This window comes from Miniopterus schreibersii (assembly GCF_964146895.1).
Source record: "Miniopterus schreibersii genome assembly, chromosome: 2".
Classification (NCBI taxonomy): Eukaryota; Metazoa; Chordata; class Mammalia; order Chiroptera; family Miniopteridae; genus Miniopterus; species Miniopterus schreibersii.
In genome coordinates, this window is record NC_138102.1 from 21856009 (window position 1) to 21872861 (window position 16853).

The 16853-nt window shown below is 40.0% G+C and overlaps 1 protein-coding gene across 4 annotated transcripts in view; it reads left to right on the top strand.

Annotated features, from left to right (window-relative positions):
* Positions 1-16625, top strand: part of IDO2 (indoleamine 2,3-dioxygenase 2) — a 36864-nt gene extending 20239 nt beyond the window's left edge. For all 4 annotated transcript variants that reach the window (XM_081128445.1, XM_081128447.1, XM_081128444.1 and 1 more), the window contains 5 exons: positions 278-377; positions 2602-2719; positions 8249-8300; positions 14284-14432; positions 15908-16625. In XM_081128445.1, the coding sequence (XP_080984571.1) occupies positions 278-377; positions 2602-2719; positions 8249-8300; positions 14284-14432; positions 15908-16263 (775 nt within the window). In that variant the 3' untranslated portion in view covers positions 16264-16625. The remainder of the gene's footprint in view (positions 1-277; positions 378-2601; positions 2720-8248; positions 8301-14283; positions 14433-15907) is intronic.
* Positions 16626-16853: the final 228 nt, after the last annotated feature.

Below are 16853 nucleotides of genomic sequence, written 5' to 3' on the forward strand. Positions count from 1 at the left end.
GGCTATTCCATTGGGGAGATGGTCTGGGACCATCAGGGCCATGGTGGACTTTGAGAGTCCTCCAATCAGGTGAATTTGGGCTTGAATAGATATGTTCTTTTTCTTTCCTGTATGTTGCTGAAGGTAGATGCTCATCCTTTGGGCTTTCCTATAGAGAGGGGAAGTGGTCATTGATTCTACCCTGTACTTATAGTTGTCTAGCTTGGAGGGGACCCGGGGGCCATGCATACTCATGGTGTCCAAGCCTCTCTAACTATTTGGTCATCTCCTTCCCAAGGAACTTGGACACCATTTTCTCATTTCCTGGGGGAGAAAGCCTGCGTGGTTTTATACTGGTGACTGTTTTGGTGGAGAAATCAGCAGTACCTGGGATTAAGGTATCTTTCCACCCACAGCACTTTTTTTTTCCCCCCCTAAATGAGAACTCAGTATGAGCTTTACTTCCTTCCCATCCAGTCTCTTTTCCTTTGATGCATTAATCAAATTAGATGAGCATAGGCATTGTCCTGTTGGCTTATATCTCAGGAAGGATGTCATGCTCTAGCCCACAGAGCTAGCCCACAAAACTCGGAATTGACCATTAGTCCGTTCAATAAACAAGCATTCTTCTAGACAGTGAAATATCTGGGACAACAAGACAGACAGTGCTCTGGCCCCCACAGGAGCGCCTGCTCTAGCGGAGAAGGGTGAGCTGACGTGCAGGCAATGAGAGGAAAACGCAGTTTCAGGAAAAGGCGCCTGAAACCTCATTCAGACCTGAAAGCTTAGGCAAAGCTTCCCAGGGGAAATGACAGGTAAAGTGAAAACCTGAGTGACACACGGGAGTTAAGCAGAGAGAGAGAGAAGGAGGGTGACAGACAGAAAGACAGACAGATACGCAGATATATTCCTGGCAGAGAGAACTGCTGTGCAAAGGCTCAGAGGAAAAGGGACCATCACTGAGATTACCTAGCCCTGCGGGTTTGCAGACTCCAATGACTGATAGAAAGGTTGGGTTTAGTAAGACAAAAGACAGTGAAGCAGCAAGTGATCAGTTGGAGAATCCATGCCTTGCCTAAAAATAATTAGTTAAGTTTATGTCTTTCTTCCTTTTTTAAATTATCTTTGTTGTTGAAAGTATTACAGATGTCCCCTTTTTTCCTCCATTGACACCTTCCATTCTGCCCCTGTCCTCCCACCCCCAGGCCTTCACCACACTATTGTCTGTGTCCATGTGTTATGCATATATACATATATATTATTTGGTTAATTTCTCCCCACCCACCCACCCACCCCCGCCTTCCCTCTGAGATTCCTCAGTCTGTTCCGTTCCATGCTTCTGTCTCTGGATTTATTTTGTTCATCAGCTTATCTTGTTGATTAGATTCCACATATGAGTGAGATCATGTGATACTTGTCTTTCTCTGACTGGGCTTATTTCTCTTAGCATAATACTCTCCAGGTCCCTCCAGGCTGTCTCAAAGGGTAAGACAGCCTCCTTTTTAACAGCCGCATAGTATTCCATGGTGTAAATGTCCCGTGGCTTTTTTATCCACTCATCTACTGATGGGCACTTGGGCTGTTTCCAGATCTCAGATATTGCAAGTAGCACTGCTATGAACATAGGGGTGAATAAGTTCTTTCTGATTGGTGTTAACAGTTTCTTAGGATATATTCCTAGAAGTAGAATCACTGGATCAAATGGCAGTTATATTTTTAATTTTTTGAGGAAATGCCATACTGTTTTTGATAGTGACTGCACCAGTCTGTATTCCCACCAGCAGTGTACTAGGAGACTTCTCCACATCTGGGCCAGCATTTGTCATGTTTGTTGATTTGTTGATAGCAGCCATTCTGACAAGTGTGAAGTGATACCTCATTGTCATTTTAATTTGCCTCTCTCTGATGATCAGTGACTTTGAGCATTTTTTCATATGTCTCTTAGCCATCTGTATGTCTACTTTGCGTATGCCTTTCCTCACCACCTTCCCTGGTTAGCATACTTTGAGTCCTTAATGTGTCCTCAGTGGGGTCACCAGTCATGGGGTAAGTATTATAGCACCCTCTTTCACTCTCAAAAGTGAAATTGTGTGGTCACTTTATTTCTTATCAGTGTGTTTAGTCCATTGAAAGATACAAAATGAAATATTGGTCTTTCAGTTATAGCTCAGATAAGATAAAGACTGTTAGGAAGGCTTCATGGTGGAGGGGGCTCTGGAGCTAGGGGCTCTATGGGCTCTACAGAATGTGTCTGATTGTATGAAAGACAGAGCTCATGGCTGAGGGTCCCCTAATTCAAGATGCAGATGTAGAAATTATTATGTGTGATAAATACAGAAGAAGGAAGGGAGAAAAATGATAGAGTGATGCCCCTGAGAGTTAAAACAAGTAGCAATCAGTGGAAAGATCTAGAAAAATATGTCCAAAGGTCTATCTGGGAGATGCCCAGAGAGATTCCTTTTTCAGGCAGACTTGGCAGCAAAGTTTAGGGGAGCCCTGGAAAACAGTCCAGTATCAGAGGGGTGCCCTTCCCAATTCCCCCAGCTCTGAAGCTCAACTCACTCCTCCTCAGTGGACTGTAAGTGAATGCTAATGAACTGAGTGAATGAATCTTCTCCGCAGGCACTTGTTCAAGCAGTGAATGCCATCCTGCAGACCAGCCAGAACTCCCTGCTGCAAGCCCTGCAGAGACTGAGACTGTCCATTCAGGACATCACCAGGACCTTAGGACAAATGCATGGTATGGGGCTCCTGGAGACCGAGCGCTCTGCTTGGGGACAAAGGGCCTGAAGGCTGAGCGACATCCACGAGATGGCGCTGGTGTCCCAGCTTTGTTTTATGGTAACATTGCTGCTTTAACTATTGGAGAATGATCTCTCAATTTGCAAAGATATTCTGTGGTTTTGTCTTTTTTTAGTATTCTCTTGCGGTTAGGGTAGTTTCCTCTCTTCAGTGGAAATATATTTCTTTGCGTGTTGAGGTCTCGCATGAACTTTGGGAGGAGGGGAGAAGGCAAACGACAACGACACAGGTTGTATACACTCCACCCAGCAGTATTAGGCTATTGCAGAGTTTCGTCTTTACACTCTCTGATGCCCCTTTTATTGTTGTTTCCTAGAGTGGAGCCTGAGGTGATTGACCTTGCCTTAGGCTCCTTCTCTTTGGCTAGAGCAGGAATGAGTTTTACTAGGCGTAGCCAATTCCGGGGCTCACCCTTCCTTTGATTGGTGACATTATATTCAGGTGACTGCTTTCCATCTCCCATGTCGGGACAGCTCTTCACCTTCCTCTATCAGGAGAACCTTACAAATGAACAGTGTGTGTTAGTGTTTTGTTTTTTATTTAAGTAAATTTGGTATATAGCATTATATATGTCTCAGGTGGACAGCATCATAATTTCACATCTGTGTACACTGCAAAGGGATCTGCACCAAAAGTCTGGTTACCATCCACCTCCATGCAACTGGTTCCCTTCACCCAGTTCCCACATGTCCCAGCCCGTTAACCACCAATCTGTTCTCCGTGTCTGTGAATTTGGTTTTTGTTCGTACATGGGTTTTGTTTTGTTTAGATTCCAATATGAGTGAAATCATGTGACATTTGTCTTTCTTCATCTGACTTATTCACTTATAATACCCTCAGGTTCCATCCATGTTGTGGCAAATGGCAAGATTTCATTCTTTTTAATGCTGAGTAGCAATATATATATATGATATGTGCATATATATACTTATACATATATCTCACAACTTCTTTATTCATTCATGAGTGAACACTTAGGTTGTTTCAGTATCTTGGCTATTATTAATAATGCTGCAATGAACAAAGCAGTGCATAGATCTTTTCAAATTAGTAATTTTATAATCTTCATATTAATACCCAGAAGTGGAATAGCTGGATCATATGGCAGCTCTCTTCTTAATTTTTTGAGGAACCTCCATGCTGTTTTCTACAGCAGCTGCACCAGCTCACATTCCCACCAACAGTGCACCGGGGTTCCCTTTGCTACACATCCTTAAACACTCGTTATTTCTTATCTTTTTTATAACGGCTATGCTAGCAGTTGTGAGGTGATATCTCATCATGGTTTTAATTTGCATTCCTTTAATAATTAGTGATGTTGAACATATTCCCATGTGCCTGATGGTCATATGTGTATCTTCTTTGTAAAAATGTTTATTCAGATCTTCTGCCTTTTAAAAAAACGGGATATTTGTTTTGTTGCTGTTGAGTTGTATGAATTCTTTATATATTTTGCATACTAAGTCCTTCAAAGATACATGATTTGCAGGTATCTTCTTCCTTTCAGTAGGTTGCCGTTTTGTTTTGATGCTGGTTTCCTTTATTGTGCAGAAGCTCTTTCGCTTGTTGTAGTCCCATTTGTTAATTGTTGCTTTTGTTTCCCGTGCCTTTGAATTCAGACCCACTAAATGTTGCTAAGACTTGCGGCAGGGACCTCCTGCCTACGTTTTCTTCTATGAATTTAATGGATTCAGGTCTTGCGTTCAAGTCTTTAACCCATTTTGAGTTAATTTTTGAGTATGGTGTAAGATAATGGCCTATTTTCATTCTTTTCTGTGTGGCTATCCAGTTTTTCCAACACCACTTATTGAAGAGCCTGTCTTTTCTCCACTGTATGTTCTTGATTCCTTTGCCATATAATAATTATCCACATATGTGTGGATGCGTAGGTTTATTTCTGGGCTCTCGGTTCTGTTCTGTTGACCTATGTGTCTGTTTTAACGCCAACACCCTACCGTTCTGATTACAGTAGATTTGTAGTATAGTTTGAAATCAGGGGGCGTGATGCCTCCCACTTTGTTCTTCTTTCTCTACAGATGCTCACTTTTGCTGTTCTCCGCTCTACACACAAGGAGGTGGCCACAGTGTGGGTGTGCGTTGTGGGGTAAGCCACCCTGAGCACTAGGGATGCCATGGCCAGCTGGGGAGATTTGCAGGTGAGGCATCCCCAGCAGCTCATGGGAGGCTGTCCTGACGGAGTCTATGGGATGGTCCGTTAGGATCTGCCTCCCTTTAATGCCCTCCGAGGCCCAATCTGGCATTCTCACAGCCGCTCCCCAACACACACGCTTCTTAGTCCTGAAGCTCACTTGGGCCTTCTGGCTGGGGTGAGAAAGAAGTGGGGCTCTGGAAGCATTCCATGGAGCTGGGAAAGCCGGGGACTCACATGTTCTCCCTTTTCCTCGCAGGACAAATCACAGGCCACTCAGGTCTCTTGTGGGCCTGGGCTGTATCTCCTTGTGGGATGCGTGATGTAGGTAAAGTGAAATGTTCTTCTCGCCCTCTTCAGTGCACTCAGTCTGGGTTTTTTTTTTAAACTCTAATGGCGTGCCGGGGCTTCTCTGCTGGACTTCCACGAAAGCTCTCTTGTTCACAGGTGACTGTCTAAATCAGCATTCTTGGGGGGGGGGGGGCAGTAGAAACTCTTATTTCACCATGATAATAATGTCACTTCTGCATTTCCCTGATTTTCAATACATTATCTTCTCTCTCCCTTTCTGCATGTGTGTATGTGTGTGTATGTGTGTGTGTCCATGCTCACCACTCAATATCCCCTTTTTGTGATATGTGTGTCTTTCCTTATTTATCTAATGATCTTTTTATCTTTTACCTGTGGATTTATAAGAGTTTTTGTACACTCTTGAGCATAATTTTTGTTAGTTATGTGTGTTGCAAATGTTGTGGATGGTCTTATTTTGCCTTTTGAAAGCAGAGATTCTTAATCTAAATATAGTCAAAGTATCTGTCATTTCTTTCATAAAAGTCCATGTTTTATAGGTCTTGCATAAAATATTTAAAATTATAGGTCATAAATATATTTTCCTGCATTTTCTTCTGAAATTATTGTTTTGTCTTTGACATTCCAGTCCTTAATTCATATATAATTATTATTTATATGTAGTATAACATAGGAAATAAATTCAATTTTCATTCTACGAACAATCACTTATTTGCAGTATTAGCTAATTCTTATGTCAGGTTTTCTTAAATGACTGGATCTGTTTTCAGGCTCTCTGTTCTACTTCGTTGTCTGTTTATCTTTCTCTACACCAATATCTTTCTCTCAACCAATATCATTTGAACTATAGCTTCATAAGATTTCTCACTTTCAGGTAGAGAAAACCCTTTCACCTTGCTCTTCTTGACTTATCTTTGAGCCTTTGCCTTTCTTATAAACTGTTAGAATCAGCTTGTGCAACTGCATTAAAAAATTTTTGTTAGGAATTTTGCTCAAATTGCATTAAGTCTGCATATTAGTGTGGGAAAAAATGCATGATTTTGAAATTATATTCAGTCTTTCTGTCTTCTGATCAAGGCAGGTGGAGAGGTAGATAGAGCATGAAAGCATTAACTAAGGTCCCTAAACAAGCTTTCCCAAATCATGTCTTCATATTAGTGCATATTCTTCTTATGTCATATGGCCTGAAGTTTATTCACATAGAAAAGACTTCCTTAGATACATTTCTTCTCTTTGACATTAATACTGAATTTTCTTGACTCTCTTGAAATGGATAAACTTTTCTTTCAATTTAAAAATATTCTTTCATTTCTTTCAAGATAAAAGACTTAAATATCTTATGCTTTCTTCATTGTTACTTTGTATTTTTGTTTTTTAGTGAATACAGTATCTTTGATTTCACTAACTCCTGAGTATAGTGTTGCCGTTTTATAGAATAAAACTGGTATTTGAATACTAACCTTGAATCTAGTACCTTTATAAACATTCTTATTCATTCTAATAAATATGTGGTGATTATTTGGGTTTTCTATATAGAAGTCATATCACTTGAGAACAGTGTTCTTTTTTTCTTCATTTACAATACTTGTAGCCTTTTCTGTTTAATTTTTGTTCTTCATTCTTATTTCTAAGACTCTCAACACAGTATCGAATGGAAGTGCTGATCCTTGTTTTGTTTCACATTTTCAAGGACTCTTTAATATTTTAACATTAAGTATAATGTGTACTGTAGACTTCTTATAGGTTCCTTTCATTAGTTCAAGGATGAGCACTCCTATTTCTAATTAGCTAAAATTTTTATTTGTGTATTTTTTTTATCATGAATGGAATTTTTTCACACATATTGAAATATTTTTACATCCAAATTATTTTACATTTATTGAAATGATCCTTTTATTTTTTCCTCATTAAATTTGGTAAGTTGGGTAAAATATTAAATTATTACCAGCCATTACTGCTTTAGAATAATTTGTACATAATATTTAGCATTTTTGTGGGAAAAGAGCAGCAAATGGGTAAGACCCAGAAATAGCACCCAGAAAAAAAAAAAAGGTCCAGAGGAGCATTGTCAGAGAAGAGCAGAGAGAGTGGGGCACCATTCAGGGGCCCTGGGAAACCCTGAAGCTGAAGGGAGACGCTAGTTCCCTGAGTCATGGGCTTCAGAGAAAGTAAGAGATCGGGGGCCACAGAGTGGGTATGACGGTAGAAAAGGAAAATTGATGGTATGGAGATGTCATTATTTAGGTATCAGAAAAAAAGATGTGTGTGTTTTTTCCTCTCAGAAACAAAGAGAGATAGACAGGAATATGGGCAAGGGAAAATGCTTAGTCACAGAGGGGCCCCGTTGTACGAAGAAGAAAAACCCTTCCAAATGTTGATAAAAAGAAATTTAGTACAAATGTGAAAACCTGCTTCCTCATGTACACTTTGATTAACTAGTGAAATCAATTATCCACAAGCATTGGCTTAGACTCAGAATCGCTGCACAGCTTCCTGAAGGCGGCTGCACATGGGGCCAAGTGAGCCTGTGTCGGAGCTGGCGTGGCGCCCCTGGCAGGGGGCTCTCCACTCCTGCCCTCTGCTGACTACGTAGAACCCGCTTGAGCATAGGTGGCTTTAGTTTTCCTCTCCTGTGAAAGCCTTGAAAGAGGTGATTCTCTCTGCCTTCTCCTTTCCGCTTCCTATAGTCTCTCAAACATCATGTCTGTTAAATGTATTAATTTTTTAAAGATGGCCTTGATCTCTCTTTTTGTGGTTGTTAAGTACAGAAAGGGGAAGTGCCGCAAATAGAAAAGGGCAGCATTTGGAATAGTTTAAAAGTTCCGTAAGCACCAGCGAGGAAACTACAGAAGAGAACATTCCATCCACCTCTTGCTTGTGGCTTTCATTCCAGGTTTCCATGCAGATCAGATAGAGAAGCAGCCCCTGGAGTGCAGCAGGGCCCATGCACATGTAACCAATTGCTTTATTTTGCCTGTAGTAAAGTTCACATTTTGATTGTCCCTCCAGATTATGTAGATCCAGACATATTTTATGCAGTCATCCGGATCTTTCTCTCTGGGTAAGTACAGTTCAACTGTTTTCCTGCATGAGGTCTCTGCAGCATTTTCCAAATTTATGGGGCTAGAAATTGACACAAGCTTCTTAGAGTAAGAAATACACTAAGATAGTCTTGTTAGCAAGGTAATCACTTAGATCCACTCTTGGATTAAAAAAGAGGGGTACCATCTGCATGGCAAATGACATTAAAGTTGAATATCTAAGTTTAGAGTAATTTTCCTTAGGCTCTCATATTACATGCATTTGTATTTACCTTGATGACAAAGGAAAAAAAAAAAAAGCCCAGTATACCACCCACAAAGCTCAATCATTTATATTTATTCTTTCCCTTTGTTATTGAAACAGGTGGAGGTGTAGACAGGATCTAGAAAGCATTCCTAGGATAGCTACTCTAAGCCATTTTCTCATATTCCTGTGTACTTTCTTTTTGTCACATGACCTATAATTTCTCTGAAAAACAGAACTCCGCTCTTAGACACACTTCTTATTTTAAATATACTAGTCATACGTTGACATGTTTTAATGAGATTGCTTTACTATTCACTAAGAAATTGAATTTGTTGTTTATTTGTTTTTATGGTGAAAAGTGAAAGGCGGAGGTGGTGGATGGATGGGGTAAAAAAGGTGCATCGATACCGTCTAGTGTGCCATATATCAACTAGCAGGTGCCTGGAGTGCTATTGATAAGAAGAACCTGAAGCTGTGCCTAGATGTAACAAGAAACATGCCAAATCCCAAATCAATAAATTTATTGATTTAGCAATATGGTCCATTGGTGCAAGAATAGAGTGACAACATGTACTAAGTATTTTCTATAGATTAGGTAGGCCTGGAGTGTGAGAAAGTGACTTCTTTCTCTAAGGGAGGCCAACCTGGGTGGGGATTCCTCATTGTAGGGTGCAGAGAGTAAAACAGGAAGGTTTCTACAGAATAACTTGAGAATAATAAGTATATGTTTATGGCAAAAAGACGGTAAAAGGGGAGTGATATATATGGAATTGGGATTGTGCCTCAGAATTTAGACTTTCACTCCTGAAATGCTCCCCAAAGAGATTATCGTAGAGAACTCATCTTGCTCTCTGTATGTTTTTCATACAGTCAGGATCAAGAGAAGATCTGATTGTACAAAAAGACTCTAGCAACAAATAGTAAGCAAAACATGTAGATATACTTTGGTAGGATTAGACAAAAGTAAAAATGTCATTTAAAAAATGTTTTAAAATAGACTGAGATTTAGGAAGCACCTAATTCTGAAAAATCTCTTTGTGCTTTACTTTTTTCACTAAGTCTAAGTTAGTTTTCCTTGTTACATAACAAATTACCACAAATTTAGCAGTTTAAAACTACATACATTAATTATCTCACATTTTCTGTAGGTCAGAAGTCAGAGTGAGCTCAGCCTAATTCTCTGCTTAGGGTCTCAAAAGGCCAAGTCAAGCCATCTGCTGGGCTGAGATCTTATCTTCAGAATCTGGGGAAGAATGCACTCACTCAAGTTTTTGGTAGAATCTAATTCTCTGTGGTTTTGAAACTCAGGTCTCTGTTCCCTTGCTGTCAGACAGAATCTGCTCTCAGCTTCCAGAGGCCTTCTGCATTCTTTGTCACATGGTCTCCTCCGGCCCAGCAATGACACTTCCTATCCTTCTAGTATTTCAGATCTGTCTGACTTTTCCTTCTGCCACTAGCCAGAGAAAAGTCTCTGTTTTTAAGATCTTATTGATTAGATTCAGCTCACCTAGATAATCTAGAATGACTCTCTGTGTTAAGATCAACTGATCAGTAACCTTAATTGCATGTGCAAACTCCCTTTGTCTTGTTATGTAATATATCATAGCAATAAGCATAATATTAACAGTTCTAGGAATTAGAATGGGAACCTTGGGGCAACATTTTTGGAATTCTACCTATCATGTTTAGATGGGCACCAGAAGGTGACTTTGTTTTCACTAAAATAAGTTCAGGGTCAGTGATGCATTTATCTGTGATATACATAAATGTCTCCCCTCTGCTTCTGATCTTCAAAATATATCTCATGCAGCTAAACTAAGTGACCAGTACCAAAGTGTACTGATAAGTGCAGACACCCAAAAACATCTGGATTGTTGACAATCCCAAGAGGGTTGTCTTGAAAAATCTAAAAATCTAAATCTGCTCCTGTGTTCTTGACTTGCCTTATGTTTGATTTATTAGTTCTGTTTACTGTTTAAAAATTTTTTATTATGGAGAGTTGAAAGGTTTCATCTGCAGATGAAACATTCCCTTTATTTCCTACTCATTCTAAATTTCTCAAGGAGGTTAATAGCCCCTGTGGAAAAATAATGTCATCCCATTTCTTCTCTTTTTTTCTTTTTTCCTTTTAAATGTCTGCTTCTATTGGGTTTCCTAGAAATATGTTACAAGAAAGACTAAAAATAATCTTGCTTACAGAGATTTGAAAAAAAAAAAAGAAAAATTCCTTTTCCTTCACAAACAGCAGTTTGGGCCTGAGAATGCATGGGGGCAATCCTTGGGTTCTTCGCAGAAACTCAATTTCCCTGCCTCAGAGTACCATCATCATAGATAGAGAATATATGGGTTTTGAAAGTAGATGCCCTTCTCTTACTTTTTTGACTTTCATGCTGGTATTTTCTCTATTACCTTCTATGTGGCTTCAGTGTATTTTCTTCAGGTTGAGGCACTAAAAGGAGATTGATGTCTTGGCCATTTGAGCAGTTGATGGCTGGCCAGGTCTTTCTAAAATATATACTTGGGTTTACATATTCTAGATATACAATACATAATCATAGAATGCTATATTTTTATTCACTGATTCACTAGATATATAATGAGCGCCTACCATATGCCAGCCACAGTTTTAGGTGCTGGGAATGAAGCAATAAAACTAAACAGCAACTTCATTTCTGTGGAGCTTACATAAATTTTAATGATGGGAGACAGATGAAGAAATAAATATAATAACATCAAGTATTATACAGGATATATTACAATGATAAGCAATATGAGGAAATGTGAAGTAGGATACAGGGCGCCATGGAGTGTTCGGGGTGGTGGCCAGAGTTTTACATTTATTTATTGTGATCTGAGAATGCCGAACTTCTAAGTAATGTTTAAGCAGATACCTGCAAGAAGTAAGGAGTAGGCCACCTAGATACTTGTTCCAAGCAAAAGGAAAAATAATGACAGTGACCCTGAAGTGAGAGCATGTTTGTCATGGAGGAGAAACTTCAAGGAAGCCAGCAGTGCTTGACCGAAGTGTTAAAGGGAATGAGAAAGATACACGTGGTAGTGGAAGATTAGACCATGGAGGGGCCTGATGGCTTCTTTGCTGAATGAGATGAGCAACACTGGCAAGTCTGAGCGGAACGACATGATCTGCCTTAAGTTTTAAATCATCACTCTGTCTTCTAAGTGGAAAATAGATAATTTCAGAGCAAGAATAGAAGCCGGGAAAGTATTTAAGAAACTTTTACTAGAATGCAGGGTGGTAGCTTCAACTAGGGTGAATTCTGGATACAGACTGAAGGTAAAGTTGACAGGATCTGCTGTTGGAACGCATGTGGAGTAGAAGAGAAAGAGGTCAATCTAAGAAGATTCTAAGGTTTTTGGCCCAATCTGTTGAAAAGACGTAACTGCCAGTTTTTCTGTTGGGGGAGACTGTAGGCAGAACAAGTTTGGCAAAAGGGTGGAGAAAACAGGAGGTCAGTTTGGGACATGTTCATTCCTGTGGAGATGTCTAGTAGGCAGTAGGCTATATGAGTCTGGAATACTGGGGAGAGGTTCTGGTGTAGGTGCAAACTTGTGAATAGTTAGAATAGGTTTTTAAATCTATGAGTCCAGATAAGATCACTTGGTAAGTTGGAACAGTGAGAAACCTACGGACTGAGCCCTGAGACAGTCCAACACTTGGAAGTGGTTATGATGGGAAGGAACCAGTGAAGGAGACCAAGATGACTCCATAAGATCATCGACGGGATTACAAAGGAAACCTGAACAACTGTATTTGGTCCATGTACCACACAGTAACAGTCATGTCTTCAATATTCCTTCCCTACAAAATGTTCTGAACTCTGACAAATCCTGAAATCTCTCTGAAACCCATTTAATTTTTCCAGCAGCTTTAGGAAGTAGGTACAAATTAGGAGAATTAAGACTCTGAAGGGTTTGTACAAAGTTACAAAACAATGAAAGGGAAGACAGGGATTCCAACTAATTCTGAATAATATAAGATGGCTGATATTTATGAAATGTTTAACAATATGTTCCAGGCACTGAGCAAGTAATATTTCAATTAGTTCTCAAGACAACCCAATAAGGTAGATACTTATATTACTTAGATGAGGAAGTTGAGGCTCAGAGAGGATTTAACTAAGCCAAGGCTCAGAGTTATAAACATCACAGCTAAGATTAAATTCCATATCTGCATAATACAGAGGCCTCTTTCCTAACAGCTACAGCATGGCACGATCTTACGATAGAACCATCCTTCCTTTGCTCTTCCTGCTTGTCCCCCTGACTGCTTTCTGTGCTTCATTTCTTTCTGCAAAGGCCACTCTGATGTTCATCCAATGAAAACCATAGAACAGCCAACCCAAAGCAGCCCCAAAAGAAAAAACCCAGCTTCTTGTAGCATTTCCTGCCTCAGAGAAATATGTGAAAAAGGCCAGGCACAGCAATCTGAGCAGCCTGTCTGCAGCTTTTGTGTGTGTGAGGTGTGTGCTTCCCTTCTCTCCAGCAAAATTACTTTTAGAATTACGGGAAGATGATGAGACATCACATAGGCCTGTTATTTAAACTGTTAATAACTGGGATGGTAGTTTGTTCCTGGTAATAAGAGAAAAAGATTCTGTTCCTTAGAAAAAGAAGAAATCCACATGCTCAGCTCTTGAGAACACGAAAATAAAAAATTGGAAGTTTGAAATTTAAGCTCTGGTTCTCCTGTTCCCTAGCAACGTGGCCCTGGAGATTGAACTGCTTTGAGTCTTTGTGTCTTTATCTGTAAAATGGGCTTAAAAAATACCTGCTTTGATCTACTCAAAAGAAGTCAAATCAGAAAATAAATGCGAAGGTGCTTTATAAACTGTAAAGCACTGTAAGTACAGACATATGTTTTCGTGGTGCTGTTGTTTTTGTCTCATTACGGAGCCACCCGCATACACTTTGTAACTGTTTAAGACTGTAAAAATCAGACAGGGAAATGAGTACAATAGTTGGAGGTAGAAAGAGGGGGACTCAGAGACAAAAAAGATGAAGAAATGGAATCAGGGAAACTAAAGAGAGGAAAGGAGAGAAGAAAAGAGAAGAGGGGATAATCTGAGCACCACTGAGAGCCTCTCTCCCAGGCCTTCCATACGTCCTTGAATTTAGCTTCTGGCAACATGCAGGCTTGTATTGTGTGTTTTTTGTCACCACCCTTATTATCAATCCTGTTATCAACAAAGTATTTGATAAGGGCATTCTCAAAAGGTCAGGTAATATTTAGAAATGATAGTGTAATGTCACAACTGTTATAAGTGTTTCAGGGACGGGCAAAGGTGTGTGTGTGTATTTACGTGTGTGTGTGTGTGTGTGTGTGTTTTCAAATCTCTACTTATGGAATTATCAGGTCATCAAGGCTATTTTATCAGAGAGAGTGAAGATTGTTCAGAGCCCCTAGTTTGTTCCTGGTGTTCAGCACTGATGTCATCTCTATACTGGATTTTTCTAAGGAATATACTCTGGAAATAATGCCAGGGATCCTTCTCTATTCTTTACTTCTCTGTAAAAGTTTTTTAAATGAGGAAGGGGGAGGGCTGCATTCTATGTTCTGTTATGAAATTGGGGCCAAGATGATGCTTAAGTATACATCCTACAAAGATATCCAGTCTTTTGCCTTAAAAATGCCACTGAAATCATGTTCACTTTATTGCTCATTCTCTGGTTCTATATCAGAGAATATACTCTTAGCTCTGAGCACCCACTTCTCTCTGACTTTTATTCTTGCTCAGATGGAAAGATAACCCAGCAATGCCTGTGGGGTTGATATATGAAGGAGTCTCCACAGAGCCCCTGAAATACTCTGGAGGGAGCGCTGCTCAGAGCACAGTGCTTCAGGCCTTTGATGAGTTCTTGGGCATTCGTCATAGCAAGGAAAGTGGTAAGTCAGACATTTTAATTTTAATTTTCTTTTTCCTTAACACGGAAGAACAGAGGTGTTTTTATAAATTGATAAAACCAAGTGTAACTTAGAATGCCACAAAGTCTATACTTTTCCAGATTAACTTGGAAACTATGCCTGCCATGTGTTATTGTGTCAAGTCAATTAATATCAGATCTCAGCAGGATATTGGTTTTCATTTCCAAATCTTAAAACATTGCTATATTTCCAGCTGTTCACTGCAGTTTTGTTTGGATCTTTAGGCAATGATTTCCTTGCTCTAAAATGAGGGAGTGTTGGAGTTTGAAGGGGATGGCATTTCGTTGCTGATGCTGGGTCTAAGCTCCTCCACTAAAGCCCTTACCCATAAAAATGGTGCAACATCAAGCCAGTTCTGTTTAGACCAGAAGAGGGGAAGGGCCAACCATTTTACAAGCTTGAAATTGCTCATGTCTTTACCTGCCAGCCTTGAGCCAAATGTTTAACAGCTGCCCAAAACACTTCATAGTACAGAGTTTTCAAGTTGAATTAGAAAAAATAAAAATAAACTAGAGCTACTTGGTGTCATAGGGTCTAATCTCGTCGGCAAAATCAGTCCTCTAGAACTATAACTTTGCCCCATGTATTTCAACTTGGTGATGTTAGTAGTTGACTTACCATGCATGATATTAAACACATAATGGGTTTCCTATAAATGATCTATCTATCTACACTTCCTGTAAATATCTGTTGATTAGATTTTTATACAACTTGACTTCAAGGGGCTATTATTAAAAGAGCTGCTCATCCTTTATATCCTTTACTGACTCTATTACTTTCTTCTTGCTTAGCACTCTCTCCAAATAAAGCATTTAAGAAACAAAATTCACACCTGGCTTGCATGGTTCAGTGGTTGAGCATAGACCTATGGACCAGGAGGTCGCGGTTCGATTCTGGGTCAGGGCACTGCTTTATGGGTTCAGTCCTCAGCGGGGGCAAGAAGGAGGCAGCAGATCAATGATTCTCTTTCATCATTGATATTTTTATCTCTCTCTCCCTTCTTCTCTCTGAAATCAGTAAAAACATATTAAAATAAATAAATAAATAAATAAATAAATAAATAAATAAAAACAAAATTCAGCAGAGTCTCTAGCTGCTTAGTTTAAGGGTTTTTGCTTTACGTTTGTAAATATCCTCTCATAGTGACTAGCAAGATACTTTGCCCATATTTGGTATATGATGAACATTTATACACTGGTTGATAGAGCTAGTTCCAACTGAGTTATCTGAGATGTGCATGCTTCTCTTTCCCTTCCCCATCTCCTATCAACAGTCAGGAGTGAGCATTTGAGTGTTTGAAGTCTACTAACAAAAGAGCCAGCCAGATGGTTAGGACAATAGCAACAGTTGATGCTGGATTGATGTCTGGACGAGCACACAGGCTTTCTTGTCTTCCCATGTGGAGCTATGACAGTGTTCTGGATTGTTTCTTTCAGGTGACTTTCTGCTCAACATGAGGGACTACATGCCTCCTTCTCATAAGGCCTTCATAGAAGCAATCCAGTCAGCTCCTTCACTGAGGGATCATGTCCTGTCCTCCAGAAATGGCCAACTTCTGACAGCATATAACCAGTGTGTGGAGGCCCTGGCAGAACTGCGCAGCTATCACATAGCCATGGTGACCAAGTACCTTATCACAGCTGCAGCCAAAGCAAAGGGCAGGAAGTCAAGCCAACTCCCAGGGCCACCTCAGGCTTTAGAGGACAGGGGCACAGGAGGAACTGCAGTTCTGAGCTTCCTGAAAAGTGTCAGGAATAAGACCTTAGAGGCAATCCTCTCACAAAGTGGTTAAGAAAGGCCTTCTCCCCAGGGAGGCAAAACCAGCAAATGTCCCATTGGAGGGCAGATGGGCCTAGAGAATGAGGGTCAGGGTTCTGTCTGGAATAACCTGAAATTGACCTCAGCCCTATTCATGCTCCTGCTCTATAGTACATCGTCTTCTCCTTTGTTGAGATGTGTTGGTCATCAGAGAGGAGAATTTTCATGGCCAGAAATTTTCCTTTCTCTACTTGATCACTGGTTAATAGCAAACAGATTTGGACACTGTCTCATTCAGAACCCCACAGAGGAGCAAGGGTATCTCTATTCTGTTTGCAAAGCAATGGAAAGCCAATCAAAATTTCAGAAACCAAATAAAATTGCCTGTTGACAGATCACCTTATTGATTTCTTGAAAAAACAAATGAAATATTAACTAATTCATTCATTCTCTTAACAATGTACTAAGTTCCTGCTGGGTATTGGTTTAGGGATTAGAACAGGGACTTCTGTGGCCCCGGTCCAGCCTCTTCTCTCTGTGTGTGCTGATTTGGTGGACATGTGGAGGAAAGAAGAGGCTGACAGGGAGACTTGCAAGTCACCAGTATGAAAATGAATAATGACA